The sequence below is a fragment of the Crotalus tigris genome, unplaced genomic scaffold, assembly GCF_016545835.1.
Source record: "Crotalus tigris isolate CLP2741 ecotype Arizona unplaced genomic scaffold, ASM1654583v1 scf7180000017695.2238764, whole genome shotgun sequence".
Lineage (NCBI taxonomy): Eukaryota > Metazoa > Chordata > Lepidosauria > Squamata > Viperidae > Crotalus > Crotalus tigris.
Window position 1 is genome coordinate 2,177,487 of NW_024096573.1, and position 21,656 is coordinate 2,199,142.

General features: G+C 34.5%; 1 protein-coding gene across 5 annotated transcripts in view; it reads left to right on the forward strand.

The window, feature by feature from the left end:
• The window catches only part of LOC120305928 (collagen alpha-1(XXV) chain-like), a 310,346-nt gene that overhangs the window by 280,584 nt on the left and 8,106 nt on the right, over positions 1-21,656 (forward strand). For 4 of the 5 annotated variants that reach the window (XM_039338367.1, XM_039338371.1, XM_039338370.1 and 1 more), the window contains 5 exons: positions 8,754-8,825; positions 10,291-10,398; positions 12,455-12,490; positions 16,196-16,222; positions 17,908-17,952. In XM_039338367.1, coding sequence (XP_039194301.1) covers positions 8,754-8,825; positions 10,291-10,398; positions 12,455-12,490; positions 16,196-16,222; positions 17,908-17,952 — 288 coding nt within the window. Of the gene's footprint in view, positions 1-7,875; positions 7,936-8,753; positions 8,826-10,290; positions 10,399-12,454; positions 12,491-16,195; positions 16,223-17,907; positions 17,953-21,656 lie in introns of all 5 variants that reach the window. The other variant, XM_039338369.1, reaches the window with a different exon arrangement.

Below are 21,656 nucleotides of genomic sequence, written 5' to 3' on the forward strand. Positions count from 1 at the left end.
GTCATTCACAGAGGCATCTCCTCAGTATAGAAAAAATTGCACAACAACAGCATCTTTCCTAGAGATTTTTTTCCCAATGTGCAGATCAAAGCAGCAGGTACTTCTTTCAGTGGTTTCTCTACCTTTAGGGATATGCTTACATGAAGCAGTGTAGGCAAAAATTTCTCTTCCACCTTTTTGGATCTTGGCCAGCATATCAGAAACTGGCAAATTATTATTGCATATTTCTACTTTCAATAGATAGATAGATTTGCTCTGAGAACATTAAAGATAACTAAAAACAGCCTCACTGATATTTTCAATTCTAACAATCAACATCTAGAAAAAATATTGCCATTGTCTTCAATATTTCAATTTTTCATGCATTTTTCTAAATGCACTAGATGGATATATGGAAGACATGATTATGCTTTCCCTTATATTATTTCATAATTGATAGATAATTTCCTGTATTTTTAAAATTAATAATAGTTCATCTTTTGTTCTCATTGGAAAATGACATAACATTATCACAATACATCTTTATACAGGTATGAAATTGAATAGATTACAGTTTTCTGTTAACCACTTTTTAAAAATGCTTATTTTATCTAATGTTTGAACATATTCCAGTGCTTTACTAAGGAAACAAGAATTCATTTGATACTCCAGGTTTTAGCTTTTGCTTACTTGAAACTATTGGGGGGGGGGGAATCCAAGCAGGCCTTTAAAGATTGCAGAGTGACTTCTATTTAAAGACCATTGCCACCTGATTTATGATTTATCATCCAACTAGAATAGTAATTAATGAAAAGAGATGTTGACTGTGCAAGAAATAGCTTTAATTGAATTTGCTAATCTATTTTCTATCTTCTTTCTGCAAATGATTCATTCATTCCTAACACAGGGAAGATTTATTGTTTATTCAGCTTCACAATCATCAACCAGCAGCTGATTTTTTATTAGTTTTGCTCATAAAATTATTTTCTTCACATGGTGTTTTCTAAATAATTTTTTAAACCGTTGGGTCTGCATGCAACTGATAGCATCTTTCAAATGTCTTCAGCTGGCATTATTAAGTTCCAGAAAGTGAAGGCATTGAGAATTTTCCTTTATATCTTCTCCTGTCTTAATCTTAGTGATTGGACACATTGTTTTGCTAGAGTAAAATTCAGATTAATATTCTTATATGATTACATTTTGTTTATTTTTATTAACTCTAATAAATTGTGCAGTAATAAATAAAGAAGCAAACAGTGCTATAGACTTTTTAGTAAAAGGTTGGATTAATGTCATATTCATTTTCATTATAGGACTGGGCCTTTCTTAGTTTGTGGATGGACTGAGGTTGCAAAGCCAATAATCTTAGATTAAAATCTATTAAACAAAATCTCTGATGAGAGCTGAGCTTTGAGAATATGCTTTGCATCGCACAGATTATTTATCTGCCATACCATTTCTTCTATTATACAACATCATTAGGAGAATGATATTGCTGGATTTCCTGGAAAGATGAGCTGCTCCAAAAATCAAATTAAAATTACTGTGAATTATCTGCTAGAGGATGTAGGTTTATTATCAAGAAGCATAGTAAGTCAGACAATTAAGGGTTGAGATAGATTACTACAATCCCATATTATGTTTGCAAAGTTTCTCTTTATGAAAATTTTTGATGAATAAAAATGTTGTGAAGAATAACCTTTTGTTTTGTCAGCTTCGAATTGTGTCCTTGTTTAAATTTAGTTGCTGATTGAGGAAGCAGAAATAACAATAAAAGAGTTTAATGTAAAGAAGTTCCTGTTGTGAACCTTTGAGGTTGTATAGAGAATAATAAACAACAATCTTTTCCTTGAATCAGGTAGAATAATAAGCAGCCAGTCCGAGAGATTAATTGGAGCTTGAAGTGTAGGATGATGAGGCCAGCATATAAACTATCAGGATCACTTTAGTTAACAGTTGGAGTGATTTGATGTGAAATAGTAACAGCTGGCTATGAATATATGAAGTGCAAATGGGCAGCAGGTGGCAGTTCTAGTTTTGTTTCATGAATCTTTGCAGGAATATGTATGTTTGTATAGCTAAGAATAAACAAAAACTCCTGCCAAGGCAAGGAAGAAAAAAATCCTATAATATTTGCACAAGCAGCTGCATACTAGGGTTATTAAAATAAGCAATACACAAATATGAAAACAAGTGAATAAAAATACAAGTTTCTGAACTTTAATCAGTAATGATCTTGAAGTTTTGTGAATTGAACAGAGATTGTGTGTACAGTAACCAGACTATGGTGATAGATGCTTTCCTCACCTGGTGCTTTGGTATAAAGTTCATTTCCTGATGCCAATGCTCAATAAAAGAGAAAAAATGGAATCATAAATGAATAACTAAATATAATTTTCTCCAGAGTCGCATGAGACAATCAAAAGACAATAGTCAGACAGCTGATGACAAGAGCACACATATCACTCCCCACAAAGTCACTAAGCAGAACAGTGATCTATACTTAATCTTTAGGCCAAGAATAAGAAATCCTGTATCAAAAAAAAAAAAACACTATCAAGGTATAGATAATAATCAAGAATAAAGTATACAAGGCAAAATTATTGGTCCCAGCCACAGAATGTAAGAGGCAATGATACCAAAATTGTCTTCAGTAATTATTTGGTCTCTGAAGCAGCCTTGTAAGGCCTCTTCTGGACTTATTAGTGTCTCCACATCTTGAACTACAGTGCACGAATTACTACCAAAGAGCCTGGCTGTAGATCTTGATATTGCCACACCATTCAGCTCTTTGATCCTCAGTATGACGATAATGGCTCTCTCTGGAGATGAAAGGTTATTTGATCATGCATCTTTCCTAACCTTCATCGTTCAGGTTGTATTTCAGGCAAAAATTGGCCTCAGTCTCACTGATATCCATGGCAGCTCACAGCATAAGCCAGGGATAAAAAAATACTCCTGAACCAGAATGTTTTGCTATTCAGGAAAACTTACAGTCCTCAATAGTAATGTAAATAACTTTTCCTATCAGGAAAGTCCAATGTTCAGTTTTCACCACCAAGGGTTTCATACTGCAGCTGCAATTATTCACAATAATATAAGGAAACTGAAAGTCTTCTATATTAGCTTTAGCTGCTCAATAGACCAGGAAGAAGTGGAGCAAAGAGGCAGGACAAGCAGAATGTATATATGTATGTATGTATGTATGTATGTATGTATGTATGTATATATATATAGTTTTTATATATTTAAGTCTTCTCACATGGATTTCTCAACTATGAGGAGGGGAAAGGAAAAAATGTTAATTGATTAGTCAAGTATTCACTACTCTTCAATTGTTTATCAGTATGATATTCAATTGTATTTATTATATTACTTATATAGAGATGGTGTTTGTAAGTTATTTCCCTATGCAACTGAAATTTAGTGGCTCAGTATATGTTACATCAGCTGTGAGAGTCTTCTTTGACTGAAAGAGTGAGTTATAGATTGGCAATGTACCCAGCTCATTATTCTATTCCCAATAAAAATTAACCAGTTGTTCCTGACAATTCATAAGAGCCGAGGTGGCGCAGCAGTTAGAGCGCAGTACTGCAGGCCACTTTAGCTGACTGTGTTCAGCAGGTCAGCGGTTCAAATCTCACTGGCTCAAGGTTGACTCAGCCTTCCATCCTTCCGAGGTAGGTAAAATGAAGACCCAGATTGTTGGGGGCAATGTAAATATATATATATACATTGCTTACCGGTGTACACCGCTTAGAGAGTGCTTGCACTTAAAGCGGTATATAAGTCTCATAAATAAATAAATAAATAAACATAAAACTGAGGTTTACTATCTGTTTGATATAGTTATGATATTCAGTCAACACATGAATAGAACGATAGGATTAAAGAATTTAACTTATTCAAAAGAAATAAACTGTACAAAACAGAAGGAGTGATGTGCGTAAAGTGTAGATATGGGTTAAAGATACAGGAATTTGAACATCTGAAAAAGAATGTAAAAAAGAACATTTCATTGTGACGGTTTACGACACATCAAACCTTACTTAGACAGAAGATAATGTCTTCCTGGACCAGATTACAGAACTTTCAGGAAGGAAAGACATAGAATGGAAGTACTCAAGTATCTGTTTGAAAACTAACTTGATCAAAATTGCAAGATCCCCCAAACACCTTTAATTTTTCAGAAGTTTAAATGTAGAGAAGGGTATTGGCTCTTCTAGATTTCATCCTAGATCAAGAAGTTTGTTGAAGTAGGAAAAAAAAGCAAAAATCTTGGGAGTAATGATCATGTCACTTTGAGATTCAGAATAATATAGAAATAGAAATTAAGTTGAGTGGAGTTCAGGGCAATTTCAGCAAAGAAATTGCTAGATGAAATCCCATTGACTACAACCCATAAATAAAAGAAAATGCTAAGAACTTCTCAGAAACAAAACATTGAAAGAAAATTTTCATATAATTCCCATGAGGAAAAATGAGAAATTAAAGAAAATATTGAGGCTAATAAGGAATTTTCAGCTGTGCTAGGTTTTAAAAGGGGCATGTATAGGAAATGGAATGTGTGGAAGTAGTTAACATTAACAAAAAGTGTTTTTTTTTTTAAAAAAAAAGCTGAGAGTAGTAAAATGAAGGATGAAAGAGCAATGGGCATGCTACCAGGATAAAAGTAGATGATATCGGGCAGATATCAGGCAGATCACAATGGGAACTGTGCTTAAACTAATTTAAGCAGAATAGTTAACAAGAGAGTAGCAATCCAAGTTTAAAAAAGAGATGTTTAAAAAATACCTGGCTATAGTGAATAAAGTTATTTCAAGGATCTTGAATGAGTTGCAAATGTCAGTGTGAAGTCTCTATGATGTTTGAGAAATCATAAAAGGCAGGCATAATGCCACAGAATCACACATTGGCAAGTATTGTTCCAGCTATAAAAGATAACCAATTTAATTATAGACTGCTGAACTGATAATGAACAAAATTATGACATAGATTAATAAACAGCTTGTGAACCTTTAGAAAATAATTTATTGCTTAATAAGTTCAGCATTGATTTAGCAAGAAAAAATCATTCCAAATTAATCTAATTTAATTTTGTTATATTAGCCATTATGCATCCAGCCCATTGTGCCCTACCCAAACTGGAAAGGTAGACTAAAAAAATTAATTCCTCATTTATGTACATAAGCAAAGAGAGTACCTCACCTTGTAGAGGAGCACCTTAGAATGGTGGAGAATTACTTTATATATTGAGTTCTTTCATTGATTAACATCATTTGAAACATTTCTGACACAATGCACATATTCAGGTGTAACATGTAACATTCCATGGTTTCTTAGTATGATCTTATTAATACTCATCTAGATATTCAAGACATATTTTTCTCACACTATAATGAGTTTGCAAGTTACTAAAATTCAAGTCAGTGTCCTTGACAGATTTGAGCCAGTTCTTATCAGACTCTACATTCCTCATGGAGAGTTTGCTTTGTTACTTCAAAGACTTTGTTACTTCAAGTAGAAACACTAATCAAAGAACCGCTAGTTACTGAAAACTTCAATCAAAGATGTTACCCTCTGTTCAGTGGGGAGAGACAATAAAATGCCCAATTTAACTGAGTACAGCAATAGAGTGGACCTCTAAATGCAATGCATTTGATAAAACCATGAGATTCCAGGAGAAAAGACCAAAATTTGACTAAAACACATAAATGCAGAGCTAGATGAGCAAATATGGTGGTTTCAGATCAAACTGGAAGGTGGTAAGCAAATGCAATCCTAAACTGCATTAACAGAAATATTATACCGAGATAAGGAAAATTTAATTGTCCCTTTATATTTTACATTAATCATATTATAGTTAAATACTGAATCCATGTCTAGATACTGCATTTTAGGACAAACATTAAGAAACTGGAATGTGTTCATCAGAGACCAATCAAGATGGTAAAAGTCTTGTAAGAAAAAAAAATCAGATATATTTGGTATATTTAATCTGGAAAAGAGAAGGTTGTAGGAAGACCTGACTGTTGTTTTCAAGTATTTGAAGGACTTTATGTAGAACATAAGGCAGAACTATTCATAATTGTTCTAGAACACAGGAAAATAAATGGTTTATTTTTTTAAGGAAGTACATTTTATTTGGACATAAAAATAAAAATCCTAATGGTAAAAGCTGTTCAATGTTGTGATAGTCTGCTTCAGAAAGTAGTGCATTTTCCTTTGGTAGTTGTATTTCAACAGGTGCAGAATTGCCATCTCTCAGAGATTCTATAATAGTGGAGTCCTGCATTTGGCAGACATTTGGAGTAATTCTACAAGATTTATTGGGTTCTATGATTCTACAAGTCTCAGCTTAAATTTCTATTCCCTACTATAAGGATAGATAGAAGGCATACTAGTAGAAGAAGCCACCCAAACTGAAAACAAATTCCAAATCATTTCAAACCACCACAATGTATTTGGAAGGACTAATAATTTTTAAAACTCCTATAACTATTTACCTGGGTGCTAAGTTCATTACATTTCATAAGAATTACTTCCACACAGATGTGCATGGGATTTGTGCATAAATGTACTGTATGTACATTTATTTGTTTGTTTTTCTCCTGAATGATTGGATGGTTGGTTGTTTAAAAAAAGTATACTTAACAAATCTGTTCCAGTAAGTGTGAAATTTATCCCTTTTTATAATCTATATACCCTTCCCCGCTATCTCCCAAAACAGTACTGGAAAGTTGGAAGAAATCAGATGTACATATCTTCTATTGCAAGGGTGTCAAACTCAATTTCATTGAGGGCCACATCAGCATTGCAGTTGCCCTGGGGGGGATGCAGCCTACTGGGTTGGTGTGGATGGAGTGGGTGTGGCCTCCTGGGTGGGCGTGGCCAGCTCTACATCATTCGTGTCAAGGGTGCCTGTGGTGGCCTGGGCAGGAGTGGGACAGATCTGAGGGTCTCTGGCAGAAAGGGGTGGCACCGGGGCAGAGCCCATCAAGCCGGATATGTGAAGTAGGCGAGGGCCATTTGCTGGCCACTTCCAAGCGATGGTGCATTTCTCCATTCCTCACAAAGGGTGACATCTCCCCAGCATGCATCTAGGGGACAGGGCCGATGCGGCAGGGGCTGGTTCCTTGCTGTTTCCAGATGGCCTTGTGGAGCTAAGACTGAATGCATTTCAGCATAGATGGCCACCACAAAATTGTACATTGGCTCCTGACTGGCCTGGGCCAGGGCGAAGGCAGCGGGGGCCATTCCCTCACTGTTTTCAGGATGGCTTCGTGGGCCACATGAAACCACTTCGCAGGCCACATCTGGCCCCTGGGCCTTGTGTTTGACATGTCTGTTCTATTGCATTTGATAATCTTCTCTTAGTTTGTAAGTATATTAAAAAATTTAATTCTGATTAATGTGAAAGATACACCTTTAACTCTTTAGTTCCAATATAGTAAAATGTTCAATTTAATGTACCTATATGTTTGTGTGTCACTGATACTTTATGTTCTTTATGTTGCATGGTAACAAAAAAAACCCTATTAAACTTTAAAAGCTATATCATTTCAGAGTTGTTGTTCATTTATAGATTTAATTTAACATTCCTAAATCTACAATATAACATTATTCTGAAGAAGGTGACCTATTTCCATTGTGGCTAATAAATAAGACACTAATATTCAAATAGTTATTTGCAATATTTTATATTTATAGGTGACCTCTTTAATCCTGGACACCCTCCATATTTGTTCAAAAAAAATGAAACCTATAAGATGCCACCATCTATAACAAATCTGAAGATTGAGTTATAACCCTAATGTTCTGTCTGTTGTTAAATTGCCATTCTGTGTGACGTTTTGTGTCGTGTTATTTTGGTATTGTGTGTGTGTATGTCCCTAGGGTCTGCCAGGCTTCCCCACAGTTGCCGCCCTTCACAGTAATCAGATCCTCACCGTCAAGGTTTGTGGCCAACATGCATCAGCTAGGCAGTCTTTCTATATCAGCATAAAGATGTCATGGATAATGAATTTGCTGTCAGAAGCTGGTCAATTCACCTGATCATCCCTTATATGATCTTTATTTCTTCAATAATGTTGCATTGCAGAGGGATTAGTCAGAACTGCATTAGATAAACCCAAACTTACATGGTGATATTTCTGTAAATACTTTTAATGGCCAAAACAGAGCATTCATAAAACAATCACAAAGATTAAAAGAGTGTATAAATCTTACTAATAATATCCACCATTTATTTTGTCGGTGGTGACCTAGTCACATACCCTTACATTCTCTAAAAATTAATTAATTATGATTTTACCTACCTAGGGACCAGCAGGCCATTATGCCTATTTAAAGGTCCTATTGCACCTGGCATCATATGCTATTTGGAAAGTCTGACTAAAGCTGAACTGGTGCTTTGTGTCTTGGAATCTTTGCTCATGATGTGAAATAAAAACATTTCATTTTGATCTTCCAGTTGCTGAAGAAATATTTTAAAATTTGAAGTCCAATTAGGAGTTTTGAGAGCAATATCGTGTTACCGCTTATTTCATATAAGGACAACACCATGGAGGCTCTACCTCCCACTTGTGCATCTGTGCGATAATTCTAAAACAAAGCATAGATTCTTTTGATAGACAGAAGCACCAGTTGGAAGTTATATTTGCTATTACAAGTCTAATGTATATCTTTCTATTTCTTCTTTGGTGCCTTCTGATGTCTGTTCTTCAATTCTTTCACCTCTGCACTTCAACCTTTGACCTCACCTGCCTGATCAGATGGTGTTTCCTAAAATCAATCATGGGTTTCTCTCTGCTGATCAGCAGCTCATTAAACGCCGCCTCATTAAGGTAGTGCTTCATCTCTCTCTGAACTTTTCCCATTCTCTTGCTTGCAGCTGATTGCTAAATTATAAATATTGATGAAGCTTTTTTTGAACTAAATTACTATTAATGAAATGGATATTTACTTTTTTTTAAACAGCTACATAAAATTCATGGGGTTTCATTATATAGTACTAATTAATTTTATCAATTGTCCTGTGTGGGCTTATTAATTTTATTGGAAATTGGATAAAACAGTATTTTTGAAGGAAGAGTGATTGTTAATTTAACAGTTAATTACTCAGCATGATGCATTGTGAAGTGGATAGACTGATGTCCCTCAAGTTGATGTTCTTAATTGTACTTATAAAAAAATTGCTTAAAAAAAGAAATTAAATAAATATAAAGCTATCTGACATAAAGCTTAAAAAATGTACAGATTTCAGCAAGAAGTCATATTTCACTGCCCCCTTAGATGTCAATCAGTGCTCACTTGCTGAATCTCATGAGCTAATTTTGTAACCTATCATAAAAGTTTTACAACCTCCATTTAACTCTAATTGCTCAACCTTTAATATAACATCCAAAGAAATGGTTTTCTCCCTACAGACAAATATCTGTGAAATTTGGGAGCAGTAAATCTGATATAATCTTTTCTAGATATTCTTCAAATGCAGAACTTTCACAAGATCATTGTAGCTTGTGTCATGTACAAATGGAGAATATTTTTCCTGCACATTCTCTGTTACTTGCATGTTAAAAGTGTGCTTACTTATGGTTTAAGAATGCATTGCTTTATTATATTTGTGAATTTTGTCACTTTCCAATCAAGATGACTGATGCTGTTTTAAAATAGCTTCAGAGGCCACAAAGAACAGGAAGTCATAATCCAACAGAACTTTTAAAAAGGATAACTGAGGCCATGTTCTTGCCTAAAAGGAGTAGCTATCAGCATCAAGTGATCATGCACAATTAATGCCAATCAATTGTTTAGGAATTGTAGGCCTAAATCCAATTCCTTCTCTTTTCTGAGAGGTAACCAGTTTTTTGTTATCAAAAAAAAATAGGAGGGAGGGAGGGAGGGAGGGAGGGAGGGAGGGAGGAAGGAAGGAAGGAAGGAAGGAAGGAAGGAAGGAAGGAAGGAAGGAAGGAAGGAAGGAAGGAAGGAAGGAATGGGTCAATGTTCCTTGCCAGCTTCCAACAAGGAAAGTCAATGGAAAAAGGCAAATCAAGTCACTCCTGTTCCTGCATCAACTGATGATCCCTCTGTTTCTCTGTTTAGGTAAGATAATATCTTTGAAATGGTGACCCTGCATGTCACAGGTTGTCTAGTATATGATAAATATGAGTACTTAGTTATACACATAGATTGACTAAAATCCTTGTCAATCAATTATTTTGACCTTTTTTTGTATGCATGATTTCTTGAACATTATTTATTATACTGGATTGTTTGAACATATTAACATTGGTCTTATTGATGGATGTTCAGGGTGATCAAGGGCAAGTTGGACCTCCTGGACCTCCTGGACCCCCTGGACCAAGAGGACCCCCTGGAGATACTGGTAAAGATGGGCCACGAGGAATGCCTGGGGTGCCGGTGAGTCAGTCATCATAGATATTACACATCATATGCATCATACATTAAGATCACTGGTGTAGATAGGGAATTAACTAACTTGTTTCATTTCAAAATATCTACCTGAAAAGCAAGTGCTGGACTTAGCAGAGCTGATGAAAACTTTTTTTTAACAAACCTTTTAGGGTTAATAACCTTTTGCTGAAAAAGAAAGAAATGATACTTTGATATTATTTTTATTTCTCCAATAAAAATTATTATAGCACAGTGATACTATAATAAAATACTATATTAAATAATGGCAAGTTATTATGTTAACTTCTTTACTTTTTATTTTTTCCTATTTTTTAAATCATAGTTAATGGATTTTTTTTGTTAATGAATAAATAGCTCTATGAATGCATGCATCATAGGATAACAATTTAAAAAAAACTATTCTGGTTATGTTTTATACAGATTGTAATAGTTGATTAAAATTTTCAGAGCCTTGTATGCCAGAAAAAAACCTCATAAATTCATAAATTGATATAATTAAAACCAATAAATACCGATCACCAAGAGGAAAGTAGTAAAAAATTTAATGAACCGAGCTTTCGTTGGGATCACCAAACATCATCAAGGCTTTAAAAGTAGTCACTGGAAAAGAGCCTTTATATGATGTTAGCACCCTGTATCCGGCTTCTAGAACGTGTTATTGGACCCAGCTGTTGGTGCTGTATCTCAGATGCTTACCTACGTCAATGTATGATGTTTTCCCATATCTCCTCCGTGTTTTACCGTAAGTGTTCTCCTTGTTAACCCTATGGGCAGAGGGAGTTTTTTTCCCTTTATATATTAATGGTAATTCTTCCCCTCACCCCTCATCCTCGTGTATATGACACCATGCTTTGGGGGGGTGCAGTTCTTCCTTGATCTCACTGTCAAATTCCTCCGTCTCTTACAACCGCGATCCAAGTGTGCTGCCTCCTCTTTGCTATGTATTCCCCCATTCATGGACGGGGGTGATCGGTATTTATTGGTTTTATTATGGACTTACCCAAGAGTCAAATTTTTAGCTTTATAACTCATCAATTGATATAATTATAATTAATTTCTATATTAAATTCATATATTTAAGATCTATCTAGAAAAGTTTTTCTATGCAAAATTACATTAAGAATTTTAATCTTTTACCAGTTACCAGTCCAGGAAATTAGTGTTAAAGGAAATAGTACTGTGTTCTCCTATTTTGTAAGAATAACCTTTAAGGAAATATATGAACTTAATTAAAACTATCTGAAGAGAAAGAATATCTAGGAAACTATTCCTACATCTTTTATTATTATAATTTATACTATAAGTAATTTTATGATTACTCAGTTGACCACATTAAGAAATAATGGGTGCCAGCCACAATAAAATAAGATAGAATTTGATAAGACAAAACGAAATAAAATAAGAAAAAACAGAGTATGACAAGATAAAATAAACTGAAATAAAAAATAAAGTGGACTAAAGGATGTGCCCTAGAATTTTGTGTTTGAGTGAAAAACTGGCTGTTTAGCAAAATAGAAGCCAGACAGTCTGGATGATTTTACTTTATTATTTAACACCTCATTAAAAATGTGGATACAATTAGAACACAGCAAAATTCAATTAAACAGTATAAAAATTTGATTAAACAATCTAATCTATCAGAGCCCTGGAAGTGTGCCATTCCAAAATTCCATAAAGATCTGGTTGTTCTCCCGGGCCTAAGACTAGGATGGTTGGTGCCCTTTTCTCTGGATATTAGACATTGGTGGAAATTTTGGGGGGGTGGGGGTTTGATTCCCTCCTTCTACATAAGGTTTCTTGTCTGCTTTTTTTTCCTGTTATCTTGTTTTATCCTTGTTAGTGTATTTTGAGTTGGACAGAGTTTAGGACACATACAAAAAAAGCATGAGTGCAGTAACTTTTCCCTTTGGCAATGTAAGACCCCTGAAAGCATCATATAACCTTTACAGTAAATAGCTATTAGTGGATCTATGCTGGTATCATTTTTGTCTATTCATCTCCTTTTTAATTATATATTCTATAACATTATTTTGCATTTAAGGGAGAACCTGGAAAACCAGGTGAACAAGGTTTGGTGGTAAGTATGTTTATATTTTCATTTTCTGTTTGGTAGAAGATATATTCTCATTACCAGGATAATTGTTCATTAAATATATTTGCTTCCAAACCATGTAGTTTCACAATGACATGCAACAACGTGAAATGACATAAATGTGAAAAGCGTTCATTAATAACAGTAATAATAATTTTAAAAATCCAACGTCATTAATCTAATCATATAATACAAATTCATAACAAATCAAAATAAAAGTAATAGTACTAAAGAGCATAATCTAAAATACTGGGGCTGAACAATGATAGGCCAGAAATCTTTAAAAACATTCAGGCTTCACTACATTTCAGAAGGCCATCTGAAGCCAGGATGCTTTCTAGAAGGACCCTGTTCTAGAACAAAGGTGCCATAACTGAAACCAACAATTTCTTTCCTCAAAGGAAAATGTAAAATGTTCAGTAGTTATGTTTGGCAAATTAAAGAAGTGATACAACTTTTTGTTTCTGCTCATTGAAAAAGATTAAAACAACATCTATCTATCTATCTATCTATCTATCTATCTATCTATCTATCTATCTATCTATCTATCTATCAAATTTAGGTACCACCCATCTCACACTCAAAGAGTCTCAGGTATAACATTTATACATGAGATGTGAAACCATGTAGTGAAGAATGATATTTCCTCACTTTTGAAAAAAATATTACTTTTATTTAGCAGAACAAATAATTTTTTAACTCTTTGGACCTAAACGTGATTCCAAATTTATTAAATATATCAGATTTATAGTTTTTAATCCTTCACAAACTCCATATGTTATCAGATTTTTACTTGTTACTAAAAACATTTACAACCAGGGTCTTCCAGAAATCTTTAGAATACAATTCCCAGAATTCATATGCTGCCTAGAACTTGGAGTTGTTGCCTAACATATTGTTAGGCGCAAGAACCAGGCATAGGAGTTGAGCTCAAGGCACTAAATGTTAATAATAATAATAATAATAATAATAATAATAATAATAATAACAACAATAATAATAATAATAATTGGAAGGACTTTGGAGGTCATCTAGTCCAATCCCCTGCTCAGGCAGGAAACCCTATACCATTTCAGACAAATGGCTGTCCAAATGGCTGTTTATGACATGGAACCTATACACAAGAATCTGATCTATTAACGATCAAGCCAAATTGGCAACAGAATTCATAGGGGACTGGACTTGGGATTTCTTGTGGGAGTGTAGCGATTCCAAACTTATAACACATTTGATCCTGCCTTGGGCTCAGTCTACTGAACTCCTACATATATCAAGAGGATGTTAAATTGCGGAAGGCATTAAAGAACTGCTTCTGTTTTATTGTTTTTAAACTTCTTTTTCTACAAGAGGTATATCTTCTGCTACCTGGTAAAAATGGAGAAAAACTGCTGATTCCCAACATAAAAACAGAATTTTCAGTCATATGTTTATTAAGGGACATTGAAATTTGATAACAAAAAGTTTTGTTTGATTGCATTACCCAACAAGTTTAAGATCTTGTGCTGAATTTGATACCTTCAGGAGATCCAGAGCACTTACTTATAAAACACAGGACAACTGTCCCTGTTCGTTTAACATTGGGTACCATTTCTTAACAGCATGTTAAATTGTTAGAACTATTATTAAAATATTGCAAGAAAACCAAATAAACCAATAACAAAACAAAAATGCAAGAACAAAATATGTAAAATGCTAAAATACATTCTTTTAAAATGTTCCTTCCACAAAAGCTGCAAGATATCCATGCAACATACTTGTTAAAAGTAGCGTTGTATCCTCTGCTGTTCACCTAGCCTGTCAAGTCAGTTTGTATATATATTAATAGATTGCATTCCTTTGTTCTTTCTAAACGTCTGAAGAAAAATAGGCAGGAAAGAAAGTTATAAATACGTGATAAATAAATAAAATGCGAAGTCTTCATGATTTGAAGCACTAAACCTCTTCTATGGCCATCTAGAGAGTTTCCAGAATATAGCTAGTGTTTGACTCAACTCACTCAGCTTCAGGTTCACAGGGCAAGGAACACATGTCAGTATGAATAAATGGTGAAATGCATTCTGAGGGTGGTTTTAATTACAGTTGGCATATTCAGCCACAACTGCTGCAGGCAGCCTTTTTGCTGAAGAAAGACCTTTTTTTAGTGTATATGATTCATTTCCCTCTGGGAACAGAAAGAAAAATATGTCACTATTATGTTATAATATTGTAATAAGTGAAAAGGTTATTTTTAGAGAACCTACTGTATTCCAAATCATGCACAATAGTGCATTGTTTATTTTTATATTTAATTAACAAGTTTTATCTTGCTCCTTAGTTAAAAGAGCAATCATAACAGCCTAAATAAATCCCATTTTAAGAGACAATCCTGATTTGCAGTTTTCTATAAGCCTTCAGTCCACACATAATACTAAGGTAAACGGTGCCCTAATTCTGTATTTAATTCATGAAAGTTCTGTTTTCTTCACTGCCTTCATATTACCTATTGCAACCTCCACTATTATTTGATTAATAAAAGGTAAACTTTTCCTCCTCACTTTAATTGCTCACATTTATGGTTGAAATACTTGGCCAATCAAGTTTATAATGTGGAAGTTTATAAAAAAAATTTTTTACTAACAATTTTGTTTGAACAGTGATACAGTAACACAGAGAATGGGTATAATATAGAACAGTAATGGCAAACCTTTTAGAGACCAAGTGCCCAAACTGCAACCTAAAACCCACTTATTTGTTACTGGATGCCGGGTGGGTGTGGCCCACTGGGTGAGCATGGCTGTGGTGGTCATGGCAGACTGGGTGGGTGTGATTAAGGTGGGCATGGTCACCTTGATGTTGCTCATGGGGAGGGATGTCTGTGGGGACCGGGCAAGGTTCAGGGAGATCCAGGAGGTCTCTGGCAGGTGGGGCAGTGGGCAGGAAACTCGTTCTGCGGGGCAAGGCAAAGCAGGGCTGGGGTGCCATTGTCTCAGGGCAAGGCGAGGCAGGGGCGAGGGCAGCTGCTGCCTGACACCATCAGCCCCCACACACAGAGGCCAGTGAGCGCATGGGAGCCAACAGTGTCTGTCAGCATCCACAGCCTTCCGGTCCCTCGACCAGCACACTCTGGGGCTCCGCAGCCCATTGCCAGCAGTTCAGAGAAGCCGCCTCTGAGCTGGACAGATGGCCGACAGCTGAGGAGGTGATGCAGTGGGTCGTGCCCAGGAAAAAGGAGAGCATGCAAGGCCAGGAGGGATTAGATAGGGGGGAGGGAAACCAGCCATGCTGGGATGCATCCAGCCACGTGTGGGCAAGTTAGCAGGTGGCTGGTTGAAGAGGGATGGTTGCCATCTCCAGGGCATGGTGCATGTGCCCACAGAGAGGGCTCCGCGTGCCGCCTCTGGCACACGTGCCATAGGTTCACCACCACTGATATGGAAGATAACCAAAGAAAAAGAAAGGGGTCTAGAAGCCATAATTAATATTCAGGAAGAGAAAAATACCTATTGTATTTTTGCAAAACTTATGTTTTCCCTAATGTACGAAGCATCAGTTGACTTTGACTCAAGATAGACAGTTGCAGAATAGGGCATGTTTTTAATTAGTTATTTTAATTTTTTTTAAATTAAATTATTAATTAATTAATTTTAGTTAGTCATTAAATTAGTTAAATTGTCTAGATTATTATGTTAATTCCATTGTTCTCCTTTTTAGGGACCTCAGGGACCTCCAGGACAAAAGGTATAGTATACAGTACACCGTGATAAGAAAGATTTTTGCTGCCTAGTGCCAAGATACAATCTGGTGGCATAAAGGGCTTTCACTACTGTATCCCACATACTCTAGCAGATGTTCAGTCCGTGAGCTCTATTTTATAAAGGAAGAAGAAAAATCTCAACTCCTCACCAACCCACTTAGTTATAGAGATGAGGCAATGTTTCCTTTTACTCTGTTAGCTAAATTTACCAGTTAAAGAAGCTGCTATAATTGATAAAATAATGAAACCAAACTCTGAATATAGTGGGAAATGCAGCTTGAATTTCATTTGGCCTTTGAATAGATTGCTGCCATATGATGTAAAAAAATAAAGAGAACAAAAAAATTCTAGGTGTTGTTGAAATATGGATTTTTGATTGCTGGCCACTATAATTTGATTTCTATAGTAACCAGAGAACTGACTTCCTGTGAATGTTTTCAATATTATTTACATTCATCAGGACTGACAATGAAAGAGTGAATTCACAATTTATGGGCTGCAGCATTGCACCAGTACAAATACGGCAGGAATAAAAAAACATTTCAAACGAATTTTCTGAAGCAGCTGCCTGACAACTTATCCCCCTCTCTCTCCATCCTTCACCAACTAAATCGTTTTGAGCACTGTTTCTTTAGAATAAAATGTTATAATTGACATTTCATAAACTGTAGAGGTTCAACAAGTAATTAAAGGAAACTAAAATATTTGTTACTTGTAAAATGGGCAAAACTTCTGATTATAACTGGAAAGCAGTATTTTCTTTTTTAAAAAATACAAAATAAAATTATAAGATATTATTATAATAGCATAATGCAATCGATGTGGTTTGTTTCTTTCTAGTCTCTTTTCTTTAAGTTTAGTTTATATTAGATTCTACTTATATTAAAATATATAATTTTAATATATTTAATATAATTATATAAAATTATAGTAAAAATTCTTAATAAAAATTATTCAGTAATGTATCTACTTTTGGCATGCAGGCTCTATAGCTGTTCAATAGATTGTAATTAAGCCTGGAATTATGGTCATACATCATTGTGATTGTAAGTTGAGGCATCATGTGATTTTATCCAATTTTTCAATAGTTTTTTCCATGATCATTAAGTGAACTCTGTGGGCATTAAGTAAATGCTGTGGTAATTAAGAGAACAATTTTCATAGGTGATTTTCATTCATAAGTGATTTTTTTGTTTCAGATTAGACCTCAAAACCTTTCAACAAGTAGCAGCACATTGAATGGATCAAATAAACTTGATTTATTTTCTTTAATAGTATTATTTAAAATGGGCATGTGTGTTTGAGTTCAGTATTTTATAAAAAAAGGCAAGGAGCATATTGATAACATGTAGATGATAACTATATTCAAAATTAGAGGTATTTAAGTAATTCTGTAAAAATAAAATATGGAATATATTCTAAAACTATGAGAAACTTTTAAATATTGAATTCAGTTTTAGCACACAAACTTTGCTTCATAATTCTGAAACAGAATACACAACAATAACGTAAAAAGGATAATACTTTATATTTAATTTAAAGAATAACACTATTGAAAGCTGAATGTATAAATCAAGTCTCATAATTTACAAAAGATAAACATCTATAGTGAAGTATTGCATGATCTGTTTGATAATGTTGCTAAATTCAGATATATGATTCTCTTCAGGGCTCATTTGGTGCACCTGGTATCCCAGGAACAGATGGACAACAGGTAAATTACTATTGTTTTTAGATGTAATCCTAATCTGTTTAGAAATTACTCTAACTGAATTCAATGGCTCTTACTCCCAGGATATGATTGCTATTTTACAATATTATTTTTGCAAATCCATGAAATTAAGACATTTTGTCTAACATAAAAGCAAAAAGTAGGTCCATAGTTTGTCTTGGCCAGAAAAGTATATACAAATGATAAACACTGTGGCACAAGAGACAATAAACAATGTCCAACTAGAATGACTGCAATCCAATACAACGTTCCATGTGTATAAAACCAAATAAAATTAATGGAGCTTAGAAAATACAGTGTTGCTCTGTGGTTTAAACTTTTATTGATGACCTGGAGGTTAGAGAGCAAAGTAAGAAAGACGAAGAACAATGAATCCCTCCTGTGGGGATGGCAATGAGGGGAGAGCAGAAATCAATGCATTTGGCAGAAAGCAAAACTAGAGATCAGTTAAAATACAGCTCCATGAGAAAATAAGTGAGAGATCCTAGGTTCTTGGTAATTATCTTTTATCGAAAAAATGTGATAAAGGCTTAGTGAGAATTCTTTAATGTGGTAGTTCACATTACATTTTTCTTTGTTGTTTCACAGCTCTTTTGACTGGCAATCTGCATTAAAACTTAAACTAAACTAAGATAAATATTTCAATCCAACATTATATATAGAGAATAAGTCCCTCCAGTATTTCCAGTAATTTTATGTTTCTTTAAATTTTCCTAATAAAATTAAGTTATTGCAACTTCCACAAGGACAATCTATCCCCAACAACAATAGTTAAATTCTCTTAAAATGTGTATGAGAATTTATAGCAATTGGTGTGTCATTCTTGGCTGATCAGATTGGTATTTTAATAACTTGCATCTTAGATAGAGTGATTTTTAAATCATGGGCCTCATAAAACTGTATTATTAAAGATTAACTTAGCATGAATAAAAACATTTGGCATAGCAGAATTTCTATAATGAATGTACAAACTGTTGTCTTCATAGATACTACTTCTTTTTAAAATATTCATCAGTTTACATTGAAATACATAAAATAGCCTAAACTTTGTTTCCTTCATCTATTCTTTTAATCCAAAGACTTTTCACTTTTGGGCTTATAATAAATTAACTATGGGTATTTCTGCAGATAGCTCTGTTCTGATGGGCAATATTGTAACACGATGTCATGATGCCTGTCTTCCTTAATGAATGCCTACAGATAAAGTGTGTGTGTGTATATATATATTATTCTGGGCATTGGCTACTGGAGGGGATGCATTCTGGTGTGAAGAGACTCAGCTACATTTTCAACTGGCCAACTCCAAATCCCCAAAATGTTAGGGAAAGCCAATCCAAAAATGCTAGGGAATTTCTGGAATCTTGGTATTCAGACAAAACAACCATCAACAGATATAGATAATAAATAAACCATATTTAGAAATAAACCATATTTACAAACCAAAAGAGACAACAAAAAACTAAGAAGGAAACAAAAGACCATAATACATCCCCTCCAGCAGCCAACACCACCATAAGAAGGGATTAACACTAGACAAACAATCAAACAGAATATAATACCCCAATCAAGGACCCACCAAGAAGAAAATGACACCCCAACCAACATCGGCATGATGAGCTACTGTTTGCTACTGTATAGCAAACCCCACACTCATCAGCCATGTTGAGTGTTATCTAGTTGGGTAATGAAATGACTGCAAGCAAACAACCAGATACAGAGAGCACCAATGACTTCATTAGTTGTTTTCTCCTGTGAACATTTTTCAGTGTTAACTCTGTTTTCTGTGACCTATAACTAGATTGCTATGGACAATTTGAAACTTTAAACTTTCTCAACTCAAATCTCAAATTTCCTTATGAGTTTGTGTTTCAATATTAATTAGATGTTCGGATGCATAGGAGTATATATTAAAATCCTTTGGGTTTGGTTTTGTTTTGGCTTTTTTTTTTTTTTTTTGGCCAGGCAAACTATTTCTTTGCCACATTAAACTAAGGGAGAGCTTATACTGACAAAAAAATAGTGATGTGGGGGTCTTTTTAAATCTTAAATCTTAAGACTTCTGTGTTTGGTAGCAGCTTTGCCTTTCTAAGACAGTGCTTTGCTGTTATTTAATTATTTAATCTTTCAGATAGGATGGAAAGTTACGTTTTTGCCAGTTTCATGACATATGTGATATTATTATGCAGGATGTAATGCCAGATGAAGCGGAAATAAGTTTAGTTCCATTGTGCATTATGGATGCTGCTGCTGTGTATTCTCACTTTAGAATTAAGATCTTTTGAGGAATCTGTAGTTCTTTCAAAATAAGATTCTGTAAACTAAAACAGAACAAAGCTCAGGAAAGCTTGGTTCTATATTTCTAAACCTCTCCATGTATATTTGCTAATATTCACTGTAGATTAGAATACACAGAAACTGCACTTGGAAGACTAAATTAAAAAGCTCAGTATTCTTCAAGATTCTTGAGCATTCCTATGAAGTTTAACAAATGGACCTCTCAAATGAACAATGGTTACTGAATTTATGATATGATTGAAATGATGCCTTTATGTCAGTTTACTATATATTTAAGAGTACATAGATTAAAATATTTTAGTACAGAAAAAGATGTAGACATGAAAACAAAAATTTGATATTGCCTAATATCAAAAATTATTTGCATTGTTTTACATAGATGTACATTGCCCAGTATTTCATAGATATATTTAAGTGTGACCCAACCTTAACTTGTTCTGTGTGTAACATAAATTTTGACTTACTGTACTATTAAAATGATGCACATTGGCAAGGCAAATTCTAAAATTGATGCACATCACAATAAATCATTATGCTGATTAATGTAGCACATTGGATTAGCATGCTTTATTCAAATGAGGTTGGACCAGTCTTTTTCTCTTTGTTTTGATTATCTCATAAAACTGTTGTGAGAGAAAGATGAGCAAGTGCATCAATTAGTCATAAATAAACTCATGCATATGAAAAATATAGTTGCTACTGGGTTCCATCTATATAACCATAGTAACTGTGTTCATTTTGTGCATCGTTTTGACAATTGCCCAGAAAATATCTTGCTGCATTCTTGTTTTGCCCTACAGTGATGGAACTGATTCCTGTTTAATCACATTGAAATGAAAGAGAGAGAAAAAATCACAACTAGAAAATATTTAGTCATTTTAGTAATTTAGACATTTTAATTAGCTAAACCTACCTGCAACATATTTAATGAAAGCTTGCTGCGTGAAGAGATTTTGAGATTCTCTTGTATTAGATTAATAAGTGGGATTGGATCTCCCTCCAGTGGGATTGGCCTGCCCCCACCTGTGCCAGCAGAATAGGCATGCTGCAGACTCCATCAGTCAAAGAAGAGAAGAGCCTCGGCTCTTATGCCATGGCTCCTGCCCTTTGGAACATTGCCCCTCCCAGGTGAGATTCCCTCCCACCCTTCTAATCTTCCATGAGGCCTTGAAAACATGGCTGTGCCAACTAGCCTGGAGCCTGGAGGTAACTAATAGAGTAAAAAGCACCTCACTTCCCCCTACATGCATCTTGCTCCCTCTCTCCCCCTTGTTTTAATTGAAATTATGACTACAGTTATGGATATTTCTTTTTTTATTGTTTCATTGACTTTTATTGTTTGTAAGCCACCCAGAGGTGAGATGGGTGACAAATACGTCTAATAAAATAAA